Below are 27,466 nucleotides of genomic sequence, written 5' to 3'. Positions count from 1 at the left end.
AGTGGGCTCCTGGGGAGTGGTGAGGCTTCTCTGAGTGTGGACTTGGAAACAAAACAGTGCCTCCTTTTCTGAGGAGTGTCAGCCCTTTGCTAGCGCTCTTGTCCCTGAGGTAGCCTGGGCCCCTTAAAAAGAAAATGTTCTGCCCTGTTTGACCGATGAGTGAAAGAAGTGAAATGGTGAAGTCTCCGTAGAGAGACAAGTTCACCAAGGGACGACTGAGGTGCAGCCTCAGGCTTGCTGGCCGTCGTGCGTTGGTGTTGGGTCGTCATGGCGACCTCTCGCACAGCGTGTCCTGTTGCCTGGCCCTGCGTCACCTTCATGGTCGTTGGTGGGCTTGATTCCCTGGTCATGGCCACTGTGTTTTGAGTGCCTTCTAAGCTAGGGGGCTCATCTGCCAGCACTGTATTGGACAACAACAGTCTGTCGTAGTCCATAAGATTTTTACTGGCTAATTTCCAGGAGTAGATTTCCAGGCCTTTCTTCCTAGTCTGTCTTAGTCTGGAAGTTCCACTGGAACCTGGGGACCATGAGTGACCCTGCTGGTACTTGAAGAGGTGGGGGCATAGCTGCCAGCATCACAGCAGTGTGCAGGCCACCAGAGTGTGTGCGACACACTGACAGGCAGTGGCTAAAAAATACAGAGATTCCTGTGGTTTGTTGGAAGCATGAAGACTGGTTTCTTGGAAGGTGCTGAGGTCGCTTCTTTAGGTGCAGGCTCCCTGGTCGGGCTGGGGAGGGGGAAAGGGGTGACTTTAGTGACAGTTCCATTTTTATTTACCAACGAACACTCATGAACCAAACGATATTGAAGCTCTGCTTTGTGAGAAGTGGCAGCTGGATGCTGTTTGGTGTAATGGCTCATTTGTTTGTCACGGGCTTCCTGTAAGGTAGATTCTGCAGAAAAGGCAACAGACTCAGAGAGATGGAGTGACCTGATGGGCCTCACACAGCACGTGTGTGGTGGGGCTTGGACTCAGTCCAAGCTGCGCTCCCTCCACACCGACTTTGAGCAGGTGGAGGGCCTTGGGTCAGATCAGAGTTCTTGGTGTCACCTGGAACTGCCCCCTCAGCAGACTTGGGGCTTTGGCAAGAAGACTCAGCCTTTAGCACCCGGAAAGGGGAGGGCGAGCCGGGTGCCGTGTGCCTCAGGCCCTTGGAGACTAGATAGCCCTGCCGCTCGCCCACGGCCTGCCTCCCTCCCTGTTGCCCTCTAGTTCGAAGGGCAGGAGATCTCCCTGGACTCGAGGATGGGCATCTTCATCACCATGAACCCCGGCTACGCGGGCCGCACGGAGCTGCCCGAGTCGGTGAAGGCGCTCTTCCGGCCCGTGGTCGTGATCGTCCCCGACCTGCAGCAGATCTGCGAGATCATGCTGTTCTCAGAGGGCTTCCTGTGGGCCAAGGTGAGAGCGTGGCGCCCCACTTCCTGGCCGGGAGTCCTCTGCTTCCTGTCACTCCCCCACTTTCTCAAATTACAGCTTTTCATTCTGCAAAAATGGAAAACTGGCAAGAAACCTGTAATAGTCACACCCTCCCCCAGCGCTAGCCCCTCATGGTAGTGCTGTGCCTACCGACCTCTTAGTTAACAGCTGAAGCTTTAGCCACCATGCCACCAGGGCTCCTCAATAATAGGTTTAGGTCAAAATAAACGATAAGCATATTTTTAAGTGTGATTTCTATGATCTGAAGGGCTGGATGGGTTCTGGTGTTTGATTTAAGGTGGTTAAGATCTCCCCCCAGAATTTTAGGACAGTCCTCCAATGTTGGACAGGCGGGCATTCTTTTAAATGAGTTCCCGGTTTTTAACAGTTAAACACAGAAAGCCCGCCTGATACTCCTGCAGATTAGAGACAAGACGTGCTGTGACTAGACCACTCCATTTGAGCCGCGTCGGGTCCAGTTACTTGCTCTTGTACAACGATATTCCGTTGCTTTCACATGATTTATTTCTTTCTCCCGTTATCTTTTATCACAGACTCTGGCCAAAAAGATGACCGTCCTGTACAAGTTGGCTCGGGAGCAGCTCTCCAAACAACACCATTACGATTTTGGGCTCCGAGCCCTGAAGTCGGTGCTGGTTATGGCTGGCGAGCTGAAAAGGGGCTCCTCTGACCTTAGGGAGGTAGGGCCGTTCACTGCCGTTCTCTGGCAATTCGTGTGGTTCTTGTGCATTTAATACACTGTGGGACAGAGACAGGGCTCCAAACCATACTCATTGCAAGCTTTAAGTCTTAGCTGTCACTTCGCTTAGTTGTCTGGGGTTAATTTGGTGTCTTACCTTGATACTGTTTTCTTCTAATTGGACTTATTACCTCAGGGTCAAGGTCATTGTCCTCACTCTTGGACCAGCCTTAATGATGCTCCAGAGCACGCAGTCAGTGACCGCAGAGCGGTGGGTGGAGGGGCAGGGGAAACAAAATTCTAACCTGTGGGAGCATGACCACGAGGTTTGTTTTTTTCCCCTCTTTGCAATACAATAAGAAGAACGGTCCCGTGTGTTGTACACAGCACAGCGTGGTGAGTGCCGCCGTGTGGCCGTGGACCCGCACGGTCCCGTCTGCACGGCTGGCTGTCGTTGCCTGGGACACGGGAGCGTCCCGACCAGGGAACGGCCGTAGGGTTGAGGTGCTCATGTTCCCTAGGACGTGGTGCTGATGAGGGCCCTGCGAGACATGAACCTGCCCAAGTTTGTGTTCGAGGACGTCCCCCTCTTCCTCGGATTGATTTCTGATTTGTTTCCTGGACTGGACTGCCCGCGCGTCCGCTACCCCAATTTCAATGACGCCGTGGAGCAGGTGCTGGAGGAGAACGGCTACGTCATCTTACCAGTCCAGGTGATGCGGGTCGGAGAGGCACACTCGTGGTGGCTTCTCAGGCACAGGGTGTGGGAGACTGAAGTCGTTTGTTTTGGGGCCTGACCATCTAAATGCTCTCTAACCCCCACACCCTGCTTTAATTTCCCTAGAGCCACAGTTGCTAGTAAAATGTAGTGACTACGTGTACTATATGTATATAAAATTTGCCATTTTAACCATTTTTAAGTGTATAATTCAGTAACATTAATTACATTCACCACGTCATGCAACTATCACCGCTGTCCATTTCTAGAACCTTTTCATCCCCTAAATGGAAGTTTATGCCCCTTCAGCAGTAATTGTCCACTTCCCATCCCCCGGCCCCAATGACCACTGATAAACTTGTGTCTGACTTGGCAGCCATTGTTGGCATGGCCTGGAGGTTCCTCAGTAAGTCAGATGTGGCATTCCCATCTGACCCAGCAGTCCCACTCTGGCTAAGAGAGCTAAAAGCGTGCCCCAAGGGTCAGCCTCATTCACAATCGCCAGGATGTGGAAACAAACCAAGTGTCCATCAGCAGATGAATGGGGAAGCAAACTGTGGTCCATCCGGGCAGCGGAATATTGTCATGTCCCCATAGTAGGAAGCAGAACTGCCCTGTAGGGTCTGTTGTTGTTGTTGTTATTTGCCATCAAGTCGGCCCCGACTCATAGCGACCCCTCCTTGGGTTTCCGAGGCAGTATCACTATAGAAGTAGATTGCCCAACCTTCCTTCCGAGGCATGGCTAGTGGGTTTGAACTGCCAACCTTCTGGTCAGCAGTCAAGTGCCTTAGGCACTATGCTACCAGAGCCCCTCTGTAAGGTCTCCAAGGGTGTAAATCTTTACAAAAGCAGAATGCCACATCTTTCTCCTATGGAATGACTGATAGGTTCTGGTTAGTAGCCAAGAGCTCAACTATTGTGCCAGCAGGACTCCTTAGTGGAATATTATTTTGCCATGAAAAGGAATGAAGTTTTGATACTTGCTACAAAGTAGATGAACCTTGAAAGCATGCTGTTGAGTGAAACAGCCAGTCATAAAAGGCTGAATATTGTATGATTTATATGAAATGCCCAGAACAGGGAAATCCATAGAGACAGGAAGCAGATGAGTATTTGACAGGGGCTGAGGGAGTAGGGAGCCTGCAGGAGGGAAATAGCTCCTGGGCACATCGTATCTTGTCGGGGTGATTAAAGTGCTCTAAAATTGATTGGTGATGGTTGCACACTCTGAATATACTAAAAACCATTGAATTGTACACTTTCAGGGAATGAGTTATATGCTATGAGAGTTGTCTCTTAATAAAACCCAAAAACCAAACCTACTGCCATCAAGTTGATTCCAACTCATAGCAACCCTGTCAGACGGAGTGGAACTGCCCCATGGGGTTTCCAAGGCTGTAAATCTTCACAGCAACAGACTGCCTCATCCCCCCGCCCCCCCCACACACAGAGTGGCTGGTGGGTTCCAAATGCTGGCTTTGGTTAGCAGCCCAGTGCTTTAACCACTGTGCCCCCAGAGCTCCATATCTCAATATAGTTTTGTTTTTTAAACCCAGATGTGTTTGACCTCATTTCCCTGTGTGTGTGCCCCACAGGTGGATAAAGTGGTGCAAATGTTCGAGACCATGTTGACACGCCACACGACGATGGTGGTAGGGCCCACCGGAGGAGGCAAGTCCGTGGTCATCAACGCTCTGTGTCAGGCCCAGACCAAGTGAGTGGTCCCCCACGCCAAGGGCGCTCCAGGGGAAGTCATTGCGGCATCACCCAGTCTCACTTCGCTCCGTGATCTATTCCCTGGAAGGGTGAATTTATCCCAAACACCCTTTAAACTCGGAGCGTCTTTGCTTGTTTCGTTGACAGTTTCAGTTAGCTCTTATTAGAAGGCGGAAGAGTGACCGTGTGCACATCTGACCGTGAGCAGGTTATTTGTCGTGTGAGAATTTCATGAAATGGCCTGTAAGAACGTTTTGAACATTAACTCGTGAGTCAGTCTCCCGGGACTCAGAGTGCTCCTTTAAAGTGACCCAGGACCCATTGTCCTGCCACACTGCTGTGGCGCCAGGTGGCCAGAAAGCGCCTCCTCCCGCCGTCAGACACGGTCATGACCCTTGTGGCCATCATCTCCGCGGGAGCCGTCCTGCCTGCAGGACACCATGGTCCACCCCCGCATCCAGAATCCCGGGGAGCCTGGAGCGCGCTGATAGCCTCGTGCTGCAAACCGACTTTCTCAGGTCTCACTTCACTCTGGAATAGGCTCCACGTAGAAATACCTGACAGGGGGCTAAGGTTCCAGCGGAAATATCAATCAAATACCGTCTTGTGGCATTTCTAGATAAAAACCCAACACTGTCAAACCAGGGGCCGTCGAGTCGGCTCTGACTCCTGGACCTCCCTGTGTATCCGAGCAGACCTGTGCCCAGGGCCTTCCGGTGACTGAGTTTACCTGTACCTCTCATCACCAGGCCTCCCCTCCGAGGTGCCTCTGGGTGGACGTTAGCCTGTAGACTTTCGGTTAGTTGCCGAGTGCTTTACTGTTCGTGGCACCCAGGGACCCCTCACTTCTAGACTGAAAAAAAAAACAAAAAAAACACTCCAGACTCACTGCCATTCAGTCAATTAGACTCCTAGCAACTCCCCCTTGGGTTTCCGAGGCGGTATTTCTACGGAAGTAGATTGCCCAACCTTCCTTCCGAGGAGTGGCTGGTGGGTTTGAACCGCCAGCCTTCTGGTTTGCGGTCAGATGCCTTAGGCACTGTGCCACCAGATAGTCTTTATAAAATAAAATCTTATGATCATGTGATTGTCATTGGTTCTTTTTATCTTTTCCCGTATTTCAGGTGAGTCCTCAGTGGACAGTGGTTAACTCTGAGAGGACCGTGCTGTGGTCACGCTGGGTCCCATTCTTTACTCCGGTTAATTCAATGTCGGGGAACTTGTACAGCTCTCACATACGTGTGTGTGTACGTGTGCAGTTACGGTTTATGTTCTTTATGTGGAGATTAGTTTCCTTGAAGTGAATTAATCACGCGGCAGCATGGACTCTGCAGCTGTGGGAGTGGGAAGCGCCCTCCTCCGTGACCAATAAAGTCACCAGCACAGGGCAGACGCTGTGCTGTCAGTACCAGGAGCACGGGTAGTTCAGAGACTGGACGGCTAAGTATTGTGTCCTGTGCACCAACAATTATGAAATATTTACACCGATATGAAATATGCATGAATATGTGTGGACTCAGTTACGAATATGTAATATGCATGAGTCTATAAAGGATTTAGTGCTGAGTATGTAACATACGTGTCCATTAGTGATCAGCTTCTGAGTACAGGCGTATGGAGGACATGGAATTAGCTGTTTGTTGCCTTCAAAAGGCAGCACTCCATTTTCAGTTTGGTGTCATTTTTGTGGGAGCGCCTGTTAGTAGTGAAATGTGGTTCCTTTACGTTTAGTGTAAGCCATTAACTGAGCAGGAAGCCCAGCTGTGGATTGGTCTGAGACATCCAGTCAGGTGCGACTCCAGTTCCGCACACAGGCAGCCGGGTCGCTGCCCCCGTGGTTCTCACCTCCCCGAGCCATGGCTGACGCTCTTCTCCGATGCAGGCTTGGGTTGCTGACAAAGCTGTACATCCTGAACCCCAAGGCTGTGAGCGTCATAGAGCTCTACGGCATCCTGGACCCGGCCACCCGTGACTGGACAGACGGCGTGCTGTCCAACATCTTCAGGGAGATCAACAAGCCCACCGATAAGAAGGAGCGCAAGTGAGTGTCTGTGAGGAGGAAAGAGCTGGGTTAAGTAATGTGAGTGTCGCCAGCTGCTGTCAAGTCTGGCCCCGACTTGGGCGACACCATGCACAGCTGAATGAAGAAACACTTGCCCGGTTGTGCACTGTCCCCGTGAGTGGTCGTGGACTGGACGGTGTGATCTGTAGGGTTCCCACTGACTGATTTTCAGAAGCACATCTCCAGGCCTCTCTCTCTGGTCTACCTTTGGTCTGGCAGCTCTGCTGAAACCTGTTTAGCATGGAGCACTCAGGTCTCCACTGACAGATGGTGATGGCTGTGCCTTAAGTTCCTTGGCTGCCTCTTGAACCCAGGTCTCCCAGGTGGAAGGTGAGAGTTCTACCACTGAACCACCCCTTACCCTATTTGTAATTCTAACTGTATTTGTAATGTTGTTGTTATTGTTGTTATGTGCCGTTGAGTCAGACCTGACTCATAGAGACCCCTCCTTGGGTTGCTGAGGTAGTATCACTACGGAAATAGATTGCCCCATCCTCCTTCTGAGGAATGGCTGGTGGGTTTGAACCTCCAGCCTTCTTGTTAGCAGTCAAGTGCCTTATGCGCTATGCTACCGGAGCTCCCTTTTGTAATGTTAGTTAATTAGAATTACAAATAGGGCAAGGGTTAAGAATAGTGTTGGAGGGTCCGGCTTGGACCCAGATGGACTGAAGTTCAGTTCCAGGAGACTGTGCTTATGAAGGGCAGGTACTGTCCTCAGTGCTTTTAGAGACAGTACTCCCATCAGTCCTTCTCAGTCATTGAAGTGTTCTCATCTCATCACGGAGGAAACCGAGCTCTGGAGAGGTTCAGAAATTTGCCCCTGGGCCAGGGACTTGGAGTTGGCCCCCGGGCTCTGAGCCCTCGGATGTGGCTGCCGTGCCACCATCCTACATGGCAGGAGCTTCAAGGGCTGGGGGCTCTTCTGAGCCACAGCCGTCTCCCCTGTCAATGCTGCCCATCCTGCTTCCCCCACCAGGCACCGCGGGAGGGTCAGTGAGGTCACGCACCAGGGAAAAGTCTTCAGCGTGAGTTCCAGCAATGCCTGTTAGGTCAACCTGAGAGAAGTCCTCAGCTTACCTTCTTGTCGAAATCCCTTTGAGAAAAAACAGTCAGCACTTTAAAAGCTTCTTAACTAACAAGAGTCTAAAGTCCCAACTGATAACTTTTTAGAACTAGACTTTCTTTTTTTAGAAGAGTTGGAGGTTTACAGAAAAGACAGCGAGTCCCCATAGACCCGTCTCGCTCTGTAGTTTCTCCTGTTAACACCTTGCAGTGAGGTGTTGTGTTTGTTTCGAATGGCAGGTCAATATTGATACGTTAGTGTAACTACAGTTCCTAGTTTAGATGAGGGTTCACTCTTTGGGTTACATGGGTCTGTGCGATTTGACAGATCTGTAATGTCATGTGTCTGACTCAGTGTCACGCATAACAGCTTCACTAGTTTCACTGCTTGTGAAATGCCCTGTGCTCCACCTATGTGTCTGTCTCCGCCTTCTCCTGGACTCCTGACCTCTTTACTGTCTGTCTAGTTTTGCATTTTCCAGAATGTCCTAGAGTTGGTGTCATGCGGTATGCATTAAGGTTCTTCTGTGATTTTATGTGGCTTGATACCTCACTTCTTGCTGTTGCTAGGGAACACTCTGGTGTGTGGATGTACCAGTTTGCTTATCCATTCACCTACTGAAGAACGTCTAGGTTGCTTCCAGTCTGGACAGTTGTGAAGGAAGCTGCTATAGACCCAACTGATGGCGTTTGGGAGAAGCCGTCTTTTGCAATTCTTTTCTGATCCGGGGTTCACTGCGCAGCCCCTCCTTGCAGTCAGCTGTCCTTGTCTTTGGCATCCTTGAATCATGAGCAGTTCCTCGGACTTCCTGCGCCTTTGTGGCCTTGCCGATTTGGGAGAGTCCTGGCAGCCTGTTCCACAGAATGACCTCGGGTGGGGTGCCCGATGCTGTCCGTGGGCTACACGCACACTCTGCATCTTCAGTAGCAGCATCTCAGAAGTGACACTGTGTCCTCCTTGGGGCGTGTCTTCAGAGCATCATGGAAGTGACACTGTGTCCTCCTTGGGGCGTGTCTTCAGAGGCATCGTGGAAGTGACACTGTGTCGTCCTTGGGGCGTGTCTTAGAGGCACATTGATGTTGGTCTGCCCTGTTTGGTGAGGCTAACTTTGGTCATCTGATTATGGTGATGTCTGCCATTTTCCCCTTTGAAAGTGATGTGCAGTCTGTGGGAATATACCCTGAGACTGTCCTGTAAACACCTGTTTCTTGTCACATCTTTGCCCAGTAGTTTCAGCATCTACTGATGATAGCCTGAGTCTACTATTCCTGTGATGATTATAAGATGGGGATTTTCTATTGGGACAGTAGGTGAAATTTGAACATGGTCTGTGATGAGAGCATAGTATTGTATCCTAAATTTGATGATTACACTGTGGTTATAGAGGAAAAGGTTATTTTTAGGAAATACATGCTGAGGAATTTAGGAATAAAGGGACAATATGACTGCAACTTATTCCCCAATGATTTAGAGACACAGGAGAGAGAGGCACAGAGAATGAACACAAATGTGGCAAAAAATGACCAATTAGAGAATTTGGGTGAAAGGTATGTGAGACTTCTTTGTTCTTTGTCTTCTTAAAACTCTGTATGCTTGGAATTATTTAAAAAAGAACAAAAATACTTGAGTAAAGGAAATCAAAATATTTACAGTAGAAAAAATTCCATTAGTGTACCAGCAAATTAAATAGAAGCAAGATCAGAACACCATTCCAAAACAATTAAAGGTACATTTGTCCTTTGCACATGGGCTTTGCTGTGATGTCACTCATCAAAGTGTAGCAGTAGGTTGAATATCTGAGGCTTTGATGCCAAAGTAAAGTAGACCTGTGGCCAGGACGGATGCAACCTCAGCTGCTTCCAGGGGCCTCGCAGGCAACGTAAGTGACCAAAGTGCATCAGGTTACATGGGTCTTCACAATGCTTGCCTCTCCTCCTGACTCTGCTGTAAGGAAAACCGGAGTGGCCAGAATCCGAGATAAAGATCAGCTGATGCTTGGCCCTGGAGAATGGGGTTGGGGGTGGCTGCAACACTCTGGACCGGACGGTGTGCCCCCGTCTCCCTGGGCCAGTACTCAGCTTCCGCACACCGTTCCCGTGTGGGGATGCAGGTCTGGGTCATCAGACCTGCCAGTTAGCCAGAGAAGTGGGGAATCTAGGTTTCCATTCAAAGTTTTCTGATTGTTAAATGTCAGTGACCAATGAAAACAGTGTTTATGTGCAGCGTGGGTCAAACCTGTGGACAGAGTCAGGGGCTGTGTCTCGGATCTTGGCTAGAGAACCCTGGGAAAAGACGTGGGACACAGTGGGCACCTGGCTAATGAGTGCATCAGCAGCAGCTCGCTAGGAGCCGTGGCTCACTTGTCTCCGGTTGCCACAGGTACATTTTATTTGATGGTGACGTGGATGCTCTATGGGTGGAGAACATGAACTCTGTGATGGACGACAATAAGCTGTTGACGTTGGCCAATGGGGAACGCATTCGGCTCCAAGCGCACTGTGCTCTGCTCTTTGAGGCAAGTAATGATAAGAGAAGACACATGTTTTAGCTTCAATTTTACATGTTTGTTAAAGTAGTAATAAACATGTTGTTGTTGTTATGTGCCGTTGAGTCGGCCCCAACTCACAGCGACCCCTCCTTGGGTTTCCGAGGCAGTATCACTATGGAAGTAGATTGCCCCATCTTCCTTCCGAGGAGTGGCTGGTGGGTTTGAACTGCCAGCCTTCTGGTTAGCAGTCAAGTGCCTTAGGCACTATGCTACCAGAGCTCCCAGTAATAAATGTAAATGATTATAAAACCAAATAATGCTGAAGAGTTTATGGTAAGTAAAACTCTTTTCTTTCCACCTGGTATCTTCTTCCCTTCTTGACTCTACTCCAGTGGCAACTACTTTTCACTCTTGAGTTAAATGGTTTCCTTGGTATCTATAAAGTAATATATTTAGCTTGCCGTTCCTTTATCAAGTTTGCATATTATCTGTTGATTGCTATGAAGGCAAGTACTCACTTCAAAACCCATCACCTTTTTCTCAGAACAATATGGTATTAAATCAATTTTTAGTAAAGAAGGACAATTATGAAAATATTATTTACTGTAGAGCCAACTGGTTGTTGTTGTTGTTATGTGCTGTCGAGTCAGATCCGACTCACAGTGATTCCTCCTTGGGTTTCTGAGGGAGTATCACTACGGAAGTAGATTGTCCAACCTTCCTTCTGAGGAGTGGCTGGGGGGTTTGAACCACTAGCCTTCTGGTTATCAGTCAAATGTCTTAGGCACTGTGCTACCAGAGCTCCTGCAGAGCCAACTAGTATACTGTTATTACTTTCTTTTAGAGCCATTTGTTTTGCCTGGAGTTTCTAGTTGTCGTCTTTTTCTTCTTGCAGTATTTGCCTGTACCTTATCCTCATCTCTTTTTCAAACTTTCTAGCATAGCAAATGTCTCTTGCTTCTCTTCCCCCGCCCCTGGCGACCACTCTCTGGGGGGGCCCTCCATCTTCTGCTTACAGTATGGAGTGCTTGTCCTCTGGTCCTGAGTCACAGCTGTTACCCTGGAAGACCCTTTCACTTTAGTTTAAGATTAATGATAACCCTAGACTGCAGAATGTGTTTATATAGCCACAGTGCATGAGTCTTTGTACATATCATCATCTGACTGGCTGTCTGACATGTGTTTCTCTTTTTCATGGAGAAAGAGGTAGGTGAGTCAGTATTGCTGGTTTAGAGAAATACTTATTTAGTTTTATATTACCTGATCTTGATGATATTTAAAAAATATAATACTAATAATAAAAAAAACCCAAACAACTGCAAGACAATGTTTGTCACTGTGTGATGGGATTTTTTTAAACAATGCTCTATTGTGTTTTTGGTGAAGCTTTGCAGAAAGGTTTATATTCCCATTCAATAATTTCTACACAAGTTGTTCACTGGTTACATTCTTCACAATGTGTAAACAGTCTCAGTATTTCCATTATGGTGCTCCATTTTGTGTGGTGGGATTTCTGATCATTTATTTTCCTTTTTATACTCTTCTACTTTTGCCAGATATTGAACATCATTTTTAACATTAATTTTATAGTAAGAGAAAACTAAAGAGGTATGACATCATAAATTCATTATCTTCCCATCACAAACCTCTAAGTCCTCAGTTAGATGCCTCTCAGGAAAGCTGTCTTAGTCTGGGCGTGACTTGGGTTTTATGCAGTTGTGAAAACTGTGTGCACATGCAGGCTCTTCACCAAGCTGTAGACGTGACTGATTTTTTTCTTTTTTTAAATTTCTCCAGGTTGGAGATTTACAGTATGCCTCTCCTGCAACTGTATCTCGATGTGGGATGGTCTATGTGGATCCTAAAAACTTGAAATATGAGCCGTACTGGAAAAAATGGGTTAATCAAATACAAAATAAGGTGAGAATTATTTCTAAAGTAAACCAAAAGCTATGGTAGTTGGATAAACATAACCCAGAGGGGTGACTGTAGTTGAAGCACATGACCTCGACCTTCCCATGACCTTGAATACTTTGATAGTGTTAGCAATGCATTGGATAAAAACATGGAAAACATTATATTTCTACGTAATCCTTGGCTGATGGAAATGGTAATGATTTTGGTGGTCTAGACCAGGAGTCAGGAGGTTTTGTATAAAAGGGCAAATAATAAATATTTTAGACTTTGTGGGTTTCTTTTGCTGCTGCCTGTAACTCTGCCATTGTGTCATGAAAGCTGCCCTGGAGAGCATTAGCAAATGGGCATGGCTGTGTACCCAGAAAACGTACTATTGGCAGAAGCAGATGACAGGCCAGATTCGGCACAGGACATAGTTTCCAGCCCCTGGTCCAGACAAGCCAGCTTCTACGAGACATGTACCCGCGGGTGCTCAACACCCATCTATCTGTTCAGTGGGCTGAGTACAGGGTGTGAAGGACCCAACTTGCCATGTTCTAGTGGACCTCAAACCACATGATATGTCTCTTGGCTGTTAGAAAGTATCTGTTTTCTCAGTGATGGATGTGACAGTCCCCTGTGCAGCTTGGTGGCCTGACCACACCCAACACACTATGCCCACATTCCCTAAGAAGGCCACTGGGCTCATGCGGGATTGGAAACTAGGACATAATTACCTCCAACAAGAAAAGACCAAGGGAAAAGGAACAGGACTCTCTGAGGCACTGTCATATGGGAGAGGAACCGCTGGGGGACTCATGTTCCTACTGTCACCAGTTCTTGATCAGCAGAGGGTCCTTCCACTACTTCACTCTTTTCTGGGTGACTGTGACTACCTCACTTGGCGCTAAGATGACCAGCCCCTCTGTTGTCAAGTGGGACCTGTCATCCCACCTTCTCCCCACCAGGGTCAAGGGGCAGGCTCTTTGGGAATGAAACGAAATGCCCCCTAATGAAATGAAAGTGTTGTAAAAGCCAGCTCCATCCACGGAGCTAAGACCCTGTCATCAGGGCACTCACTGCCCCACTTTATCATCCATCACAAGTTGCTCATCCTCTTTTGACAAACAGAGCTTTCCACTGACTTCCTTTGAAATCAATGAGCTCTTGAACCTGCTTTGGAATCTCCCCTTCATAGGTGGAACAAGGTGCTTTACAGCGTCTCTTTGAGAAGTATGTGCCCTATCTCATCGATGTGATAGTGGAAGGAATAGTGGACGGGAGACAGGGTGAGAAGCTGAAGACTATCATTCCTCAGACAGACCTCAACATGGTAAGAAACAATCTTGCTAGCAAACAAGATCCTTTCCTGAAGGTAGACCCACGGTGGGTTTTTATGGGAGCAGACACCAGATGCCTAGTAACATTGTAGGTCACTATCAGGGAAGGAGGAGCTCTGGTGGCAAAGTGCCTAAGGCACTTGACTGCTAACCAGAAGGCTGGCAGTTCAAACCCACCAGCCACTCCTCGGAAGGAAGATGGGGCAATATACTTCTATAGTGATACCGCCTCGGAAACCCAAGGAGGAGTCGCTATGAGTCGGGTCCCACTTGATGGCAAATAACAACAACAACATCAGGGAAGGTAGTGACACTTTCCTTGGTGACACTGGGCAGGATAAGATGTGGGACTCCATCTATCTGAACCAAAATGGTGGGCCAAGTGCCTGGGTCTTGCAGAGGGTTAAGTGTTTGACTTCTTGAACCCATCCAGAGGTTCCTTGGGAGTCAGGTCTGGCGAGGTGCTTCCGAAAGAGCACAGCCACTGGACTCTGTGGGGCATAGTTCTACTTGGCACACAGGCGGCTGCCATGGGGTGGAATTGACACGGCGCCAACTGCTTTGCTTTCTTTCTTTCTTTCTTTCTTTTTTTTATGTTCCTATAGCTCTGGGATCTGGGAACCTGGGATTTATTACTGGAAATGACCATGTGTGGGTAGAATACATGGACTGAACCAGGTATTCTTCTGTAAACCAGGTAACCCAGTTAACCAAGATGTTGGATGCGTTGCTAGAAGGAGAAATTGAAGACCCCGATCTCCTGGAGAGCTTCTTTCTCGAGGCACTGTGTTGCTCTCTGGGGGCCTGCCTGCTGGAGGAAGGCAGGGTGAAATTTGATGAGTGTATGAAACGCCTCGCTTCCCTGTCTACCATTGACACAGATGGGGTCTGGGCTGGTCCCGGGGAATTGCCAGGTAGGAACCGAGCACAACCTGTCTGCCTGCTCTGAGCGTTTTTGGTTCGCCCTTCCTTCTCCACGTTAAAGCATTTATGGGTTACCCAGCATGTTTGCTTCTGCAGAGTAACGTGCCCCGTAACCAGAACACCTGGTGGAACCCCAGGAGAAGTTCAGGTGCGTGCCCTGCTCAGTGGGGCCCGCCGTCGGATGCCTCTCTGCTGAGGTTAAGCTTTGTCTCACTGGAGCGCAGGCGCTCGCGCCCTCCCGCTCTCTGCTCCGATCTTTAGGTTTCATGTCTGGCCTCCTGTTGGAGTCTCTTCTCCCTGGCAATTCCCTGTCTGGTCTTCTGTTTTGTTTTATAACCACCTCTCTTTAAAGTCCCATGATTTAATTCATCGGCTCTTCCTGACTGGAGCATTTGTGCAGGTGTGGGTTTGTAGATCATTTAGGAAATTATCCCATTAAGGCATTAGAAATTTTTCCATGGAAAGTACATTGTCAAAGGATTGTATACATTGAGGCAGTTAACATCATCTAAATGTGTGTATGAACTCACTGCCGTCAAATAGGATCCGACTCATAGTGACCCCTCCTTGGGTTTCCAAGGCGGTATCACTATAGAAGTAGATTGCCCAGCTTTCCTTCCGAGGAGTGGCTGTGGGTTTGAACCGCCAGCCTTCTGGTTAGCAGTCAGATGCCTTAGGCATGATGCCACCAGAGCTCCCAAATGTGTGTGTGGCAATAAGAGAATAAAGACAGATTCTAAATAAAGAAGGATTCTAATGTTTCCATGTATGTTACATACAAGCATGCACATGCAAATGTGTGTAGTAAGAGCATGCCTATATGTAACATACATAGAAACATTATAATCCTTCTTTATTTTCTTATTGCCATTTGAACATGGCCTGGCAGATAGGTCAGTTTCTAAGTCGGTGTGGTAGTTGAGTTTGTGTGTCAACTTGGCTAGGCCTGGTTGAGGGGCTAGGCACCTGTATGTAGTAGTTCTTCCCCATGGTAAGATTAGTAATTAACTCCATGGTGGAATGTATTGGAGCAGCTGAGTAGCTGCTTTAGGGATGTGGTCTGCTTCCCGTATATAAGAAGCAGTTTTAGGAATGGTCTTCAGCATATGACACACTTGAACCCTGCATGTAGCCATGTCATTATTCAGAAGCCTGCCATGCTCTGCCCACCTTGGGACTTTCAGTGGACTTGAATTAATGGCCTGCTGTGTGGTTTGGTAACATCAGGACTGTGCCATTTTATTTGTTGACCGTGGGCTTGTCAGCCTCAGCAGCCAGTAGCTGCCTGAGTGAAGAGATGCCTCTAGCTTCAGTGGGCTGGGAGCAGGAGGCAGAGCTGGACCCCAAGGTTGAGGGGCTTTCACTCAGCCCCTAGAGCCTGGTACTTTGAACTCGGACTTCTACCCTCCTGAACTGTGAGCGTTTAAACTCCTGTTTGTTGAGGCCATCCCATTTGTGGTATCTTCCTGCCAGAGTGGCACTTGGTAACCAGAACAGTCTCTTCAAAGAGACTCTCTTTGCCTGGACACTCTCTTCAAAGCCCCCACATCATTGCAGTTTTGTGGACCCTACTGCTTGGTAGCTCGTGAGTCATTCATATCTCTCCTCCCCACTGTTCCTGTTGTCTTTACCCGGGCCGAGGTATGTCCCCCTTGTCTCCAATCTTACCTCCTCAAATCCATTTTCCCATTATAGCCAGCCACAATAAAACCAAAAAACCAAACTCACTGCTGTGGAGTTAAATCTGACTCATAGCCACCTCTCCTTGGGTTTCTGAGGCGTTATCACTATGGAAGTAGATTGCCCAATCTTCCTTCCGAGGAGTGGCTGGTGGGTTTGAACCGCCAGCCTTCTGGTTAGCAGTCAGATGCCTTAGGCACTAGGCCACCAGGGCTCCCAAAGATCCGTAAATGCCAATCTGAGCACATCCCCCTGCTTTAACTCTTCAGTGACCTAGTCCCTTTGAGCTAGACCCTTGAAGTGACTGACCGGGCCCTTTGTGATGTGCCCTGCAGCCTTCCTGCCTCCCCCCCATTCTTCACCCCTTAAGTTCTTTCCCTTCCTTGGACTCCCCCTGTACCTGTTGCCTCCAAGTCTTCCCTTGAGCTCAGTCCTTCCTGACAGTCTTCTGACTGTCCCATTGCTCTTGGGCCAGGATTACGGTCCTTTGTCTCAGATCCTGGCATTTCCCGCAGGGCCTTCTGGATGAGTGTCTGGTGGCTGCCATAACACAGTCCCGCAGACTGGGTGGCTTCATACCCCAGTGATATATTCTGCGGTTCTGGCAGCTGGGGATCCAGAATCGTGTCAGCAGAGCCCATTCCTCCTGACGGCTCTGGGGGAGGCTCCTCCAGCCTCCGGTGGCCCCATACGTTCCCTGACTTGGGGCTGCGTCACTGCCGTCTCTGCTCCCCGTCGCCATGCGCTCGTCCCCTGTGTGTGTCTGCGTCCTCTCTCAGGACACCGGTGATTGGATTTAGGACCCACCCTCGTCTTGTATGACCTCATCTTGAGTGATTACATCTGCATGGATCCTGTTTCCAAATAAAGTCACGTTTTGAGGTTCTAGGTGGAGGCGGTATTATGAAGGGACACTAGTTTAAACCACTACCCTTTCCTTGCAGTTGTGGCTCCAGGGAGGAAGTAAAGGTGGCAGCGTATAGGGGAGAGTCCATGGGGACTCTTGTCTTCGAGCTAGGCTTGCCTAGCACTGCTGTGAAGGACTGAGGCTCTCCCAGCCACCCCAACCGTGCACCCCCTCCTCACTCTTTCCTGCCCCATCTTGGTTACACGCCAGCTGCCCCGTCCCTCCCCGTTACAGAACGTAGTGCTCTGCGTTGAAATTGCCTGTTTGCTTGCCACTGTCTCCCGCCACCCGACCCACCAACAACTGTAAGCCTGGGGACTGAGGCTTTCTGTCTCAGTCTTGTATTCCCAGCACAGGGAAGAGACTCAGCAGGTGTCTGACCACTGACCAGCTACCACTGGTTCAGAGTACTCTGTGTGCCCAGTGAATGAGCAGGGTCAGCTCAAAGGACTCAGTAAGGACCTCCCCAGAAACAGCATCAGTTTCTGGACACTCAGTAAACATCTGTCCGGGGCATCAGTTCAAAATTCTCAGCTGGTGGAGACAAGTATTGGCTTGGGTGAAGGGAAGGGCAGTGTCCCCAAAGTGAGTGGTCAACATGGTGGCACGGAGAGGTACACAGGAGGGACAGGCAACAAAGATAAACCCTTTCAAAAAAAAAGCTCTCTGTCCAGCGGCCGGGTAGTGCTAGTGCAGAGTACTCACTGAGTACACCCCCGGCAAGCAGGCGGCATGAGCTCGCAACACTCAGTAAGTACGTCCCCGGTGAGCAGGTGGCATCAGCTTGTTCCAAGCCCATCCCAGAACTGCTTCTGTGTCACTCGGTCTGTGATCAAAGAGAAACAGACAATTGTTTTCTATAGGTCAGCTTCCAACCTTGTACGACTTTCATTTTGATTCCAAACAGAAGAAATGGATCCCATGGAATAGACTGGTTTCAGAGTACATTCATGTTCGTGAGAAGAAATTTGTTGACATCCTGGGTAAGTGGGACCTGGGCCCTGGCCCGTGGGGTAAGTGTTTCGTGCAGTGAGGCGTGAGAGAGGTCACTGGCTTCCTGGGTTCTCTGAGTTCCACCTGGAGTGCTGACTGAGAAGAACCGAGGAAAGCGGGTGCAGGCCTTGCCTGCAGGGCGGCCCTTCTGGTGCCTTTTCTGTGCTACTGGGCCTCCTCAGGCCTCTGACTCTCGGCACGCTCCCTGGGCAGGTGTTGGTACTTTGCTTCTCCTCATGTTCCGTGGAGTCCCTTCAGCCCACAGAGCTGGCTGGGTGTGGGAAGGAGCAAAGAGAAGGAGGGAGTGTTTGGTAAAAGGTGCTGCCTTCGAAAGCCCTGTACTATGGACGTCTGCACAGTCTGGTTGCACTCCGGTTGTTTTATATAAACTGTGGGATGAGTAGTTTCCCATACTACACGATTTCAGTCTCTTGTTGTTAAAGAGTGAGACACACCTGTTTTCTCAGGAACCAATAGGATTAACAACAGCCGAGGTAGGAGTGAGACACACCCCACATGGTGTTACTTGCTCCCTTCAGAGGAATTTGCTGATCAGGAAGCCAGACACCATGGGGGTATGGGTGACATAATCAGTGGAGAAGTTGAGTTTTTAATATCTTGGATAGAAATCAGAATTGTCCATTAAGGGCAGCTTGGATGCCCTAAACCTGGACCATGGTAAAGATAACCCCCCTGTAGAGATGTCGTGGGTGAATCTTACGGTGTGTAAGTTGTACACCAATAAAACTGTGAAAAGCAACGGTTTGCGTCCTGAGTTTCTCCTGAGAGGATTCTACCCCTTCTGGGACACATTTTGGCTTTGTTGTTGTTGACTTACAGATTTTGTGAAATGCCCAAGTTTCCAACCGTACATGCTACCTGGAGTTCCTGGAACGCTGCCATTCTTAACACGTTTTTGTTTTGTTTTAATTTTTAGTTCATACAGTGGATACAACCCGCACAACCTGGATGTTGGAGCAAGTGGTTAAAATTAAGCAGCCTGTTCTCTTGGTTGGTGAATCTGGTACCTCTAAGACAGCCACCACCCAGAACTTCCTCAAAAATCTGAATGAAGACACAAATGTAAGTCATCACCTGTAGTAGTTAGCTAATGCTGTGTGACACAGGACCCTAAGCTCACTGACTGAACACAGACATACCTGTTACCTTGTGGTGTCTGTGGGTCTGGGTTCCAGGAGTAACTCAGCGTGGTGGCTCCTGCTCGGGGTTTCTCATGAGCGTGTGGTGAGTTGTTGGCCAGGGCTGAGTCAGCTGAAGGCTTGACTGTGACAGTTACGTGAGTATATTCCTTTTTCATACTGAGTATGGCTTGGTGTATTTCATCTCATCTGATATACTTTCTCTGTGAAGTAGCCTGGGTGGATGTTACTAATATCATCTCACAGATGAGGAACATGAGGCTCTGACAGGTTAAAAGACTTCTCCAGATAATTTGCTTATTCTAGATACTTCATAAAAGAAAAATTATTCAACATTTCTTCAAATACTTGATTAGTTTTTAACTGCTAAAGCAAGAATGTCTTTCCTTTTGACAGGGTATAGTCCCTGCCTCTCCCTACCCCTACCTGATCTACTGCCCATCTATCTGTCCATTCATCTGTTTATCCATCTCGCCATCCACCTGTCCATTTATTTGTTCATCTCTCTGTCCATCCATCCATCCATCCATCCATCCATCCATTCATTTATCAGTCCATCTGTCCACCCATCCATCCATCTGTCCATTCATCCATCCATCTGTCCATCCGCCCATCCCTCCATCTACCCATCTGTCTGTCCATCCGTCCATCCATCTAAGGTGCCATCCCCATTGTCCACTTCCTGCTGAGCAGTGCCTTCCAAGGCCCACGTGTAGCAGGTCACCATTGGTTCATACACCATCCCAAAATGAGGGAGACATTCTGCTTCAGCAGTTAAAAAATAATGAAGGACCTGGAGAGATACTGAATGAGTTCCCTTTAATGAAGTATCGAGAATGAGCAAATGCATTAAGACAGAAGAAGTTCAGTGGTTCCCTGGGGCTGGGAGGCAAGAAGGACGGGAAGTTAAGCACAATGACGCCAGTGCTGTCTCTGTACGAAGCATAGCCACTAATCCACAGGAGAGGTCAAAGGCAGCCTGTTGAAACTCCCAGCACGGCGCGCTTGGTTGCAGACTTAAGTCATATCTCTCAGGATGATGCACCAGCTGCTGGTCCGTAGTTGGGAATCATCTGTCACAGCTGAGCGTGTCAGCGGTCAGGGAGGAGAGAGACCATTGCTGCTAGAGCTGGGTCATCATGACGTGTGTGTCTGACTCTGAGACAGTGTTGCTGGCAGCCCCTAGTTTTGGACTCAAGGCTCCTAGGCTTTTTATCCTCTCCCACCTTCATCATCTGTTGTGGAAAACCAGGCCTTCTCATTTTCCGGGAGGGGATGTCCCCCTGTTCAGGGACTTGCAGAGCTGCAACCAGAGGAGTCCAGGTAAACTGAGACAGTGAGTCACCCTACTCATCCCCACAGTGCTTTTTTTTTTTTAACTTCCTTCAGCCTGTTTCTGGGACCTGGTCCTGACAAACAAGCAGCCGTACAAACTATTGAACGATGACGTGTAGACTCCCACTGGGGTATGAAGAAGTGAGCTTGGATGCCAGGGAGCCAGTGAAACAGATGCTGGCATTTGCTGCTGATGCCACGAGGAGTAGCCCCACTTTCCAAATGGTCTCGTTGCAGATTGTGTTGATAGTCAGCTTCTCGTCCCGTACCACGTCCCTGGACATCCAAAGAAACTTGGAAGCAAATGTGGAGAAACGGACCAAAGACGCTTATGGCCCACCGATGGGGAAGCGCCTGCTGGTGTTCATGGACGACATGAACATGCCTAAGGTAGTGTGAGGAGGTGGCAGGGACGGCCAGTGTGTGATGTTGGCCTGCGCGAGGACGCCTGCCCGTGTCCTTCAGCAGCTGCAGGGCTCAGGGTGTGGGGGCCAGCTGAGCAGAGAGAGTTCCTGAGGGGCTCAGCTTACACAGGGACTGTTCTACCGATGGTGTTTCTTAGAGGGCAAAGGGCATGGGGCAGCCTCTGAACTCTGAGCATGTGCGTGAGGGAGTGGTCTGCAGAGAAGCGTCCTTTAGATGGTAATGTGTTCTTGGCAGTAGATCCCGGGACGCGTACAGGCAGACACCTCCTGAGGACGGCTTGGCATCCACCACACGGAATGGAGAGCTCAGCATGACTGATGAGTGGGTTTCTGGGGCCCGAAGCGGGGAAGTCCCAAGTTGCCTTAGTATAGTGGCATTTTAATTGATATCATTTCTGCAGAATCTTTTTTTTTTTTCCCTGAAAGTCTGTCTGCCAGGTGGACTATATGGAATCCATCCTTCATCTATGTGTTTATCATCTATCCACCTGTTTATCTGCTCATTCACCCACCCACTTATCCATTCATTCATCTGTCCGTCCATTTATCTGTTTTTCCATCTGTCACCCGTCCATCCATCCACCTGTTTATTCATCCTTCCATCCATCCCTCCATCTACCCATCAGTGTATATATCCATCCATCCAGTTGTCAGCCACCCATCCATCCATTTTAATCCATCTGTTCATCCATCCACCCATCCATTTATCTGCCTATCCATCTATCCATCCATCCACCCACCCATTCATCCATCAGTGTATGTTTGCTGAGTGCCTTCTATGGGACCGGGGTTGCACAGTGATGTAGCTCCTGCTCTAATGAAGCTGACAGTCTGAGGAAGACAGCCTTTTAAAAAAATTTTTATTGTGATTTGGGTGAAGTTGAGAGAGCAAATTCATTTTTCATACAGCAGCTCACATACACTTTGTCTCATGACATTGACTACAATTTCCCGTGATGCAACAGCTCCCCTCCCACTTCCTCCCCATAGTTACCTCTTCCCTGTGTCCTTCCCTCCATGTGCTCCTGCCCCTTGAGCTGTCTCCCTGTGCATACACAGCCCTTCTTTCTCCCATGATTGTTCTCTCCAAGGAGTGTATCTACCTAATGTAAATGTTCAGCTCATATGCCTGTCTCTTGTTTGGCTGGAAGCCACAGGAGTGGGTTCAACTCCATACCTAAAGGACAACTAGGGGCCATAGTCTCAGGGGTTCCATCAGGCTCTATCAGACCAGCAAACCTGGTCCCTTTTTATTTTTTAATGATTTTGAGTTTTGTTCCACATTGTTCTCCCATTCTGTCCAGGATCTCCTACAGAGATCCCCCTCCGAGTGGTTGACAGTAGTAGCCGAGCACCACTGTCTAGTTCTTCTAGTCTCTTAGTCGTATAGGCTGAGGATCACATGGTGTACCAGTCACTTGGACTAATTATTTCTAGGCGTCTTTGGTTTTGGAAGACAGACTTTTAAAAGATGATCACAAATGAATGGATAATTGTAACTTTTGGGAAGTCCTGCGATGTTCAGAACCTGGTGCTCTGAGTGGAATTAGGAGGGATGACTGCAATTTTCATTTCGATGGTTAGCAGAGGCCCCTCAGAGTTCTGCTTTGTGATTCCACTGCCTTTCTTTGCTTTCCAAACCCAAGGTGGATGAGTATGGCACACAGCAGCCAATCGCCTTGCTGAAACTGCTCCTGGAAAAAGGCTACTTATACGACCGTGGGAAGGAGCTGAACTGTAAGAGCATCCGAGACCTGGGCTTCATCGCAGCCATGGGAAAGGCCGGAGGCGGCCGCAATGAAGTCGACCCCCGATTTATCTCGCTATTCAACGTCTTCAATGTACCGTTTCCTTCAGAGGAATCTCTGCATTTAATTTATTCCTCCATCCTGAAGGGCCATACCTCGGTAAATAAACCAAAACCAGCCCCCCTGCTGCTGAGTCAGTTCTGACTCCTAGTGACACTGTGGGACAGGGTAAGACTGCCCCATGGGGTTTCCAAGGCTGTGAACCTTGACAGAAGCAGACTGCCACATGTTCCACAGAGCAGCTGGTGAACTTGATTTGGGACGCCAGTGCTGTCTCTGTACAAAGCATAGCCACTAATCCACAGGATTAGCCAAGCTTTACCCTCTGTGCTATAGCTCGGCGGCATGATGTAAATTAAATGTCTAGGCCTTGTGTTGGGTAGAGACATATACAGGGCCATTGGTCTTAGACACAGCAGCACAGTGCCAAGGTCCGCGATACAGTCAGGGGCCCCCAAAGACATCCTAATTTCTTTTAAAATTAGAAGAAAATTTATACCAACACAGTCATAAAATGCAATTCTTAATTTTCTGATGGAGCGAAGGGCCCACGGACGTTGTGATGTGGCCTTGTGTATGCCACACTGAGTCACGGCAGGGAGTGAACGAGGGGACTTGGCTTCTGGAGTCGGGCCCCATTATGTTCCTGGGCACATCCCGGGAACTTTGTTCTCCCTGTTTTCTCATCTGGGTGGGGAGATACGGATGTGCCCGCCTCGGCAGGTCTGGGGGAGATGAACGCAGAGATGGCACGTGTCGTGTGCAGCACCGAGCCCGGCACAGAGTGGGAACACCCTAGATAGTGCTGACTGCTGCTGTTACTAGGATTTCCTTGGCCCCTGAAATGAAACCTATTCATTTCGGTAACTTCTTTCTGATTCTGGCATTTCACTTCTGAAGTGGGGTTTGCAAATCAAAGGCTTGGGGGCTTGGAGGGTAAGATAAAGGTGTAGAGTGTCCACATGGGGACAGCAGGGCTGGGGGGGGATCTGGGGTGTTCACGCCCTGCCTCTAGGCATCCACCTGCAAAACCAGGGCCCACACTTGTCAACTCAAACTCAGACTGAGGCCGCCTCAGAGGCCACCATTATGTGGGATGTAAGGAAATCGACAAAGATTCGATGGGCTTCTCTGCACTTTACATTTTTGTTTCTTACCTTCTGTTTGCTTATTGTAGTAAAATACACGTCACATGAAATTTAACCACTTTAACCATTTGAAACTAACATTCAGTCCATTCATAGTGTTGTGTGACCATCACTACTGTCTTACTCCAGGCTCCCTTCATCCCCCGAAAGGAAACCCATATCCGTTAGCAGTCCCTGCCCGTTCCCTTCACCACACAGCCCGCACGCAGCCACATTGCTTTCTGTCTCAGGATTGGCCTGCTCTGCGTGTCTCATGATGGGCTGTGTGGGCTTGGTCCTTCGGCGTCCCACTGCCTTCACTGAGCGTGAGTTTTCAGGGTTCAGCCCCATTGTACCAGGACGTCTAGCTTTTCCATGGCCACACAGCATTCTACACGGTAAGGAAGAAACACCCTTTGTCCATGCGCTCACCCGTTCGTGGACACCTGGGGGTGTTTTTCATGTTTCAGACCTTCTGTGAGAACGTTGTGGCCGTGAGCGACACGCTGACACTCTGCACGTTGGCGCTCTACAGAACCATCATTCAGGAGCTGCCCCCCACCCCTTCCAAGTTCCATTACATCTTCAACCTCCGCGATCTCTCACGAGTGTTCAACGGTCTGGTCCTCACCAGCCCAGAAAGGTGTGTTGCCTTTCGGACGTAAGCATGGCCCCAGGTAGTAGGAGTTCTCCGATTCTTTAAGGACAGAGGGCTTGCCAGTGGATCTGGTGTGCCCACTGCGTCAGTCGGTTACTCAGTGCTTGTATGATAAACGAGAAGACCTGATGCGCTGGAAGCCCTCGAGTTGAAGATAGTTGGGATTAAGGGAAGGCGCCGTGCCGACGTGTGGACAGGTGTGAGAGAAGGCGCCGTGCCGACGTGTGGACAGGTGTGAGAGAAGGCGCCGTGCCGACGTGTGGACAGGTGTGAGAGAAGGCGCCGTGCCGACGTGTGGACAGGTGTGAGAGAAGGCGCTGTGTTGACATAAGGACAGATGTGTGACCCCCCCCCCCGGTGGGTCCACTGTGTCCCCCTCTCGTCCTTAGTTCCTCCGCTGGAATTGGCCTGTGTGAACCCTTTCACTCATGCACCTGAGTTGTTTCCAGTTGCCCCTTGGTCACATTCTGTGTGTCTTCAGGATAAGTGAGAGCAGAGGACAGAAAGGTCTCAGTGTGGGCAGAGAATTTTTCTCACTGAAGGTGGACTCATGTTGCCAGCATTCACATGTATTCCACACGGATCTGCAGGTGTAGTTCATTCATGTGGATTCACACTATGAATCAACACGATACTGAAAAGGAAATGAATGAAGGGCTGCCCCATGTCCGTGCTCACTCAGGTGCCTCTGGAAGGGTCTGGAAGGGCAGTTCAGGAGAGGGCAGCCCCAGGTGTTCAGGGCGGAGTGAGAGCCCTCTCCTGACACATGCCAGGTCCCCAGGTAAGGCGCCCCAGGGCCAGGTGGAGCTGGCTCTCAGGAGCAGGCGTGGCAGAGAGCCTGATGGTGGTTCCTGGCCCCCCGTGTCCCAGCAGGCAGGGGCAGGGCATGTCTGGGGACCCACAGGCCTTTCACTGGCTGATTTCCAGGAGTTCTCTCCAGAATTTTCCCTGCGATAGAACAAGTTACGAGCAACGGCGTTAGGTCCTTAGGTTCAATTCTTAGCTTCTGTTGGGCTCCCTGGTTAGATCTTGTGAATGTGAGACTAGGAAAAAAAGGACCGTTGACATGTTTGTCCTTTTCTGCATCCTGTGTATCCAACTGAATAGGCCGTTTAGCCCTGCGTGTCTGTCTGTGACTTGATTGCCCCTTTAACCACGTAGGTTCCAGACAGTGCCCCAGATGGTGAGGGTCTGGAGGAACGAGTGTCTGAGAGTCTTCCATGACCGACTGATCAATGAAGCCGACAAGCAGCTGGTCAGTATATCCAAACGAACAGTGGCTGCAGCCCTAGCCTAAAAATTCCCGTCAAGGTGAAATTGGCAAGTGTGAAACGTAACCCCAGTGTAGAAGCTAGTTTAACTTATAAATTTAATATCAATTAGTATAAGACAGTAATTGCAGAAAAACAGGTGCAATGAAAGTCAGCAAGGCAGGCGGGGGTGACTCAGGGCACCGTAGCAGTTGGCAAGATGTCTGTGAGGAGCTTCTCTTCGCTGACGAGGTTTAGCACCTGCTCTGTGTGTGAGCACGGGGCTTTAAGTGCTCTTACCTTTAAAGGTACAAGGCCACATAGGAAGCCTGGTTGGAGAGCACTTTAAGGACGACCTGGAGATGGTGATGAGGGACCCCATCCTATTTGGAGACTTCCGGATGGCTCTGCATGAAGAGGAAGCACGTGTCTACGAAGACATCCAGGACTATGAGGCGGCAAAGGCGCTGTTCCAGGTGCAGCCGGGGCGCCCTTCTCGATGGAAACGCTTCTTCCAGGCAGTGTGGGGCGAGCAGGTGGACCCAGCTGGGATACCCATGGCTCTGTGTCAGGCCCTGAGATACAAGCTTGTGTCCGACCCAGTGATGTCCACATGTGGTGGTGCACTGGGACCCCGGGCAATCGTTAGACACAGACTCCCAGAGCCCACCCTCCCCCAAGTTCAGCTCACCAAGCCTGTGGAGGGTCCCAGGGTTCCCATGGGCAGCCAGGTTTGGGAACCACTAGTTTCCATTTTAATTCACAAGGTGAGTCTTGTATTTGCTTTGACTTGCTGCTGGCACACCAAAGGCCAGGAACCAGACGGGGGTCCTGGTCGTGGGAATTGGATGAGTTGCGCCAATGCAAGTGATGGACTCATCTCAGCTCCCGTAGACTCTGATGGCCGTCTCTTCTCCATCCTTGGTCTCTCCTGGGCAGAAGGAGAGAGAGTCCGCCTCTGGAAATGCAGTGATTTTTTTCTTTTTAAACTTCCAGGAAATTCTGGAGGAGTACAATGAAAGTAACACCAAGATGAACTTGGTTCTCTTTGATGACGCCCTGGAGCACTTGACCCGCGTGCACCGCGTTATTCGGATGGACCGTGGCCACGCCCTGCTGGTTGGCGTCGGGGGCTCGGGGAAGCAGTCTCTTGCCAGACTGGCCGCTTTCACAGCAGGCTGTGAGGTGAGTCCTCTTCCTCCCGGACTTGAGTTTATCGTGCCACTCCGTGCTGCTGGTGGTTGATGCCCGCGTCACAGCCGCCTGTGGTTTTGTCAGTTGCCATGGGCACCTCACTTACAGCAGAAAGAAGCATGGCCTGGTCGTGACCACCCTCATGGTCACCGGTCTGCTCCGGTCCATGGTCACAGCCACTGTGGCAGTGCCTCAGACCTCGGGGCTCCTCTCCCAGCACGGGGTCAGACGGTGCTCTGCTGTGACCCCCATGGTTTTCGTTGGACACGTTTTGGGAGTGGGTCACCAGGCCTTTCCTCATAGTCTCTCCTGGTCTGGAGGCTTCGTTGGAACCTGGCCACCACAGGGGACACGGCTGGTGTTTGAAATACTGGTGGCGCACCTTCCAGCTTTGCAGCAACACGCGAGCATCACAGTGAGCCGGATGGACGGACGGCGGAGCAGTGTACAGCAAATCACACTACAGTGTGTTCATGAAGTGCAGCACTGGTTGTCTTCTGCTGTTGGCTTTGTCTAACTAAACAACAAAGCATCTAACTGCCCTACTGGTTTTGCAATAGAGAATGTGTCAAATCAGATTAAAAAGTCAAACACAGGTAGA

At 49.6% G+C, this 27,466-nt stretch overlaps 1 protein-coding gene across 1 annotated transcript in view; it reads left to right on the top strand.

The window, feature by feature from the left end:
• Positions 1–27,466, top strand: part of DNAH10 (dynein axonemal heavy chain 10) — a 147,363-nt gene that overhangs the window by 76,511 nt on the left and 43,386 nt on the right. The window contains exons 35-51 of the mRNA XM_042780591.1: positions 1,215–1,403; positions 1,976–2,122; positions 2,643–2,834; positions 4,435–4,553; positions 6,438–6,596; positions 10,060–10,195; positions 11,966–12,088; positions 13,263–13,397; positions 14,102–14,318; positions 17,779–17,898; positions 18,846–18,991; positions 20,641–20,793; positions 22,475–22,735; positions 24,234–24,406; positions 25,583–25,676; positions 25,980–26,147; positions 26,668–26,856. Coding sequence (XP_042636525.1) covers positions 1,215–1,403; positions 1,976–2,122; positions 2,643–2,834; positions 4,435–4,553; positions 6,438–6,596; positions 10,060–10,195; positions 11,966–12,088; positions 13,263–13,397; positions 14,102–14,318; positions 17,779–17,898; positions 18,846–18,991; positions 20,641–20,793; positions 22,475–22,735; positions 24,234–24,406; positions 25,583–25,676; positions 25,980–26,147; positions 26,668–26,856 — 2,721 coding nt within the window. The remainder of the gene's footprint in view (positions 1–1,214; positions 1,404–1,975; positions 2,123–2,642; positions 2,835–4,434; positions 4,554–6,437; positions 6,597–10,059; positions 10,196–11,965; positions 12,089–13,262; positions 13,398–14,101; positions 14,319–17,778; positions 17,899–18,845; positions 18,992–20,640; positions 20,794–22,474; positions 22,736–24,233; positions 24,407–25,582; positions 25,677–25,979; positions 26,148–26,667; positions 26,857–27,466) is intronic.

The sequence above is a fragment of the Orycteropus afer genome, unplaced genomic scaffold (assembly GCF_000298275.1).
Source record: "Orycteropus afer afer isolate SDZICR_OR568_19922 unplaced genomic scaffold, OryAfe1.0 scaffold00048, whole genome shotgun sequence".
In the NCBI taxonomy this organism is placed as follows: domain Eukaryota; kingdom Metazoa; phylum Chordata; class Mammalia; order Tubulidentata; family Orycteropodidae; genus Orycteropus; species Orycteropus afer.
Note: the sequence above shows the minus strand (reverse complement) of the source record. Positions and strands in the feature narration are given on the sequence as shown.